Source organism: Colobus angolensis, unplaced genomic scaffold, assembly GCF_000951035.1.
Source record: "Colobus angolensis palliatus isolate OR3802 unplaced genomic scaffold, Cang.pa_1.0 Scaffold181, whole genome shotgun sequence".
Classification (NCBI taxonomy): Eukaryota; Metazoa; Chordata; class Mammalia; order Primates; family Cercopithecidae; genus Colobus; species Colobus angolensis.
Genome location: NW_012114944.1, coordinates 924870 through 929213, shown reverse-complemented (window position 1 = coordinate 929213; position 4344 = coordinate 924870). Strand labels below are relative to the sequence as shown.

Below are 4344 nucleotides of genomic sequence, written 5' to 3'. Positions count from 1 at the left end.
GTCTCGATCTCCTGACCTCGTGATCTGCCCGTCTCGGCCTCCCAAAGTGCTGGGATTACAGGCTTGAGCCACCGCGCCCGGCCTGAATGTGCTTCTTTCTCTCAAAATATCTTACTGTATTATATAAACTCACCAATTTTCAGACCACAGTTGACCATGGGCAACCTAAGATTGCAGAAAGCAAAACCGCTGACAAGGGGGAACTACTGTATACAAGTGTAGCCAACTCCCAGATTAAGAAACAGAACAGAAGCCCACTCCTTAACCATTCCCAAAGAATAACTATGATTTTTGACTTCTAACAGCAGAGAGTAACTTTTTTGCCTGTTTTTGTACATTTATGAATGGAAGCATATACTATGCAGAATAGAAAAGTTCTACATTGAAATTCTATGCCTTGTAATACTCACCATAATCTTCTTGTATAAAGCCATTACATTATCATCATCAAATGGTAGAAATCCACACATAAGAACATATAACAGTATGCCCATACTCCAAACATCTGCCTGAGAGAAAGAGGGAAAAAGGAAAATCACTGAAACAAAAATTCAAACATATTTCAGAATGGCTGGACTCTTGATACAATCACAGAATTGTCACAAAGCTAAAAGAGAGCTCAGAGATCAACAATTTCAACCTGCTCATTCTATAGTCAGAGAACCTGAAGCTAAGGAGGCTTCTCTAAAGTCACCCAGTCAATTGGAGGCCACCCAGGAAGGCCTCCGGACTTCCAATTCAATGCATTCTCCTCCAGCTGGACTCTAACACTTAACAGAAAATAATTTCCAGTAGGCTGGGCTGGATTGGACATTATAAGAAGATGAGACAATCCTACAGTGCTACTGAAGGTTTGGGTTACATATGAAGTTTACATAAACAGGCATGAGGATGTCTTAAAATTTATTAATAATCAGCAATATGACTAAGCTGTACTATAAAATTCTATGTAGAGAACTTTAATAAAGTTCAATGATTGACTTTTCAAATGTAGAGGCAGCCGGGCGTGGTGGCTCTAATCCCAGCACTTTGGGAGGCTGAGGTGGGAGGATCACCTGAGGTCAGGAGTTCGAGACTAGCCTGGCCAACATGGTGAAACCCCATCTCTACCAAAACTACAAAAATTAGCCAGGCATGGTGGCACATGCCCACAGTCCCAGCTACTCGGGAGGCTGAGGCAGGAGAATCGCTTGAACCCAAGGGGTGGAGGTTGCAGTGAGCCGAGATCATGCCACTGTACTCCAGCCTGGGAGACAGAGTGAAACTCCATCTAAAAACAAACAAACAAACAAAAAATATATATATATGTGTTTATATGTATATATATGGAGAGAGAGACTAGAAATTAGCCTACCAGCACAAATAGTCCTACAAATCTCAAAATCCCAGGAAAGAGCTTAACCTTTATATGTGATATCCATGTGTCCCATGAGTCCTAAGCTGTAACTATTTATTCAAGCAGTATTTGGCCTTAGTCAGTAATGACGCCACCATTAGCTGAGGAGAAGTCACAGCTCTTACTCTCATTTGAGCCTTAGGAAAATTTTTTTTTTGGAGAGAGGGTCTCACTCTGTTGCCTAGGCTGGAGTGCAGTGGCACAATCTCAGCTCACTGCAACATTTGCCTCCCAGGCTTAGGAAAGTTTAAGAGGAAAAAAAGAAAAAGAGGAAAGAAGGAAAGGAAGGAAGAAAACAAAGAAAGAAAAGAAACAAAGAGAAAACAGAGTTAAAATAACTTGAGCAGCATCATGTATCTGGGTAGTACTCATACTAGATAAGCCAAATCTAACCCCTAGTCCTGTTTACCAAATCATATCAGATTATTAGGACTCTACTATGATGTCTCAAGTGAACAATCTGCTTTGAAGCAAACATCTGATTACTCTTCCAAATTGCAGGAGGTCAGAAATTGACCATTTATGCCTCAGGGATGTCAAATATTTAATCTATAAATTGAGACATGATGGCATGACACTCATTTATCGTATTAAATTCAAAGCAGATCGGGTGCAGTGGCTCACGCCTATAATCCCAGCACTTTAGGAGGCCAAAACGGGCCTCCTCCCACCTGAGGTCAGGAGTTCAAGGCCAGCCTGGTCAACATGGTGAAACCCTGTCTCTACTAAAAATATAAAATTTGGTCGGGTGTGGTAGTGGGTGCCTGTAATGCTGGCTACATAGGAGGCTGAGGCAGGAGAATCGCTTGAACCCGGGAGGTAGAGGTTGAAGTGAGCTGAGATCACACCATGGCACTCCAGCCTGGGCGACAGAGCGAGAATCCGTCTCAAAAAAAAAAAATCAAACCAAAGAGGTTGCACAGGAAAGAGTGAGCTACATGGCCTCATCAAATACCACAAGAAGGGCCAGGTACGGTGGCTCATGCCTGTAATCCCGACACTTCGGGAGGCGAGGTAGGCGGATCACTTGAGGTAGGAGTTCAAAACTAGCCGAGCCAACATGGTGAAACCCTGTCTCTACTAAAAAGACAAAAAAATTAGCCAGGTGTGGTAGTGCATGTCTGTAATTTCAGCTACTCAGGAGGCTGAGGCAGGAGAATTGCTGAACCCAAAAGGCGGAGGTTGCAGTGAGCCAAGATCACGCCACAGTACTCCAGCCCGGGCGACACAGTGAGACCCTGTCTCCAAAAAACGTCTAAAAAAAAAAAAAAAAAGGGTAGGGCATGGTGGCTCACGCCTATAATCCCAGCACTTTGCAGTGAGCCAAGATCGCACCATTGCACTCCAGACTGGGGGATAAGAGCGAGACTTCGTCTCAAATAAATAAATAAATAAATGAGGCTGGGCACGGTGGCTCATGCCCGTAATTCCAACACTTTGGGAAGCCGAGGCAGGTGGATCACTTGAGGTCGGGCATTCAAGACCAGTTGGACCAACATGGAGAAACCCCCATCTCTAATAAAAATGCAAAATTTGCCAGGAGGGGTGGTACATGCCTGTAATTCCAGCAACTCTGGAGGCTGAGGCAGGAGAATCACTTGAACCCGGGAGGCGGAGGTTGCAGTGAGCCAAGATCACAACATTGCACTCCAGCCTGGGCAACAAAAGCGAAACTCCGTCTCATAAAAAACAAACAAATAAACAAAAAAAAAAAGTCAACAGAAAGATTATGTCTAGGGTTAAACTTAAAGAGGAATAAAGTGATAATAACATCCTCATAGTGCTACCAACACTTATGAGAGAAAAGAAAGCAGAAAAAGTATTTTTCAGTTAACTCAAAGCACTTTTACTTCGCTGTTTTGAATTGAATATGAGAATAAATTAACTAAAATCATAAACTAAAGCAAATGCAAGTAAATCCAAAAACTACCAGTTGACATGAAAAAATAACTGGCTCCCAGCACTTTGGGAGGCCAAGGCGGGAGGATCACTTGAGCCCAGGAGTTCAAGACCAGCCCCAGAAACACAGCAAGACCCTCTCTCTACAAAAAAATAAAAAACATTAGCAGGGTGTGGTAGTGCACACCTATAGTCCTAGCTACTTGGGAGGCTGAGGTGGGAGGACTGCTTGAGTCTAGGAGGTAAAGGCTACCGTGAGCCATAGTCATGCCACTGCACTCCAGCCTGGGAGACAGAGTGAGATCCTGTCTCAAAAAAAAGAGATAATAAAATAATTGGGAGGAAGAGAGAACTGAAACCATTTCCCATGAAAAATTACTGAAGAAATTAGAGATATTTACAATGGAACATGTTCTTAAAGCACGATCAGGACCGTGAACATCAGAATCAACTATTTTATTAGTATTTTAAATGAAGATTCTTAAAGCCCCATCTTAGAAAATGAAACCAAAATCTCTGAGGGAGTTACTACCCTGAGCTCTGCATCATTTAGTAAGTACCTCAAATGACTCCTCAGTCCACTATCCTTTAGACACTCTGAGAAGGATAGGAAGTTGAACGAACATGGACAAGAAAACAATTTAAAATTACATAGGAAAAACCCAGATACACTCAAATCAGCAGATTCTCATCACCTCTAAGAATCTTGTGAGATCAGGCATACGATTATCACTCCTTCTGGGAAACTAAATGGAGCAGTGGAAACAGTACCTCACTCCATTCAAATCTCATTTCAGCCTGGTCAACAAGAGCGAAACTCCGTCTCAAAAAAAAAAGTCTGTAGAGCTTAAGTGAAAATTATTAAAGGTATCTAGCATGTGAAACGCTTTTGTTTTTGTTTTTGTTTTTGTTTTGAGACAGAGTCTTGCTCTGTCACCCAGGCTGGAGTGCAATAGTACAATCTCAGCTCATTGCAACCTCTGCCTCCCAGGTTCAAGCGATTCTTCTGCCTCAGCCCCCGAGTAGCTGGGATTACAGGTGCGCATCAC

The 4344-nt window shown here is 42.7% G+C and overlaps 1 protein-coding gene across 10 annotated transcripts in view; it reads right to left on the bottom strand.

Annotated features, from left to right (window-relative positions):
* Positions 1-4344, bottom strand: part of MELK (maternal embryonic leucine zipper kinase) — a 119649-nt gene that overhangs the window by 84527 nt on the left and 30778 nt on the right. For 9 of the 10 annotated variants that reach the window (XM_011939412.1, XM_011939416.1, XM_011939417.1 and 6 more), the window contains one exon: positions 411-509. In XM_011939412.1, the coding sequence (XP_011794802.1) occupies positions 411-509 (99 nt within the window). The remainder of the gene's footprint in view (positions 1-410; positions 510-4344) is intronic. The other variant, XM_011939422.1, reaches the window with a different exon arrangement.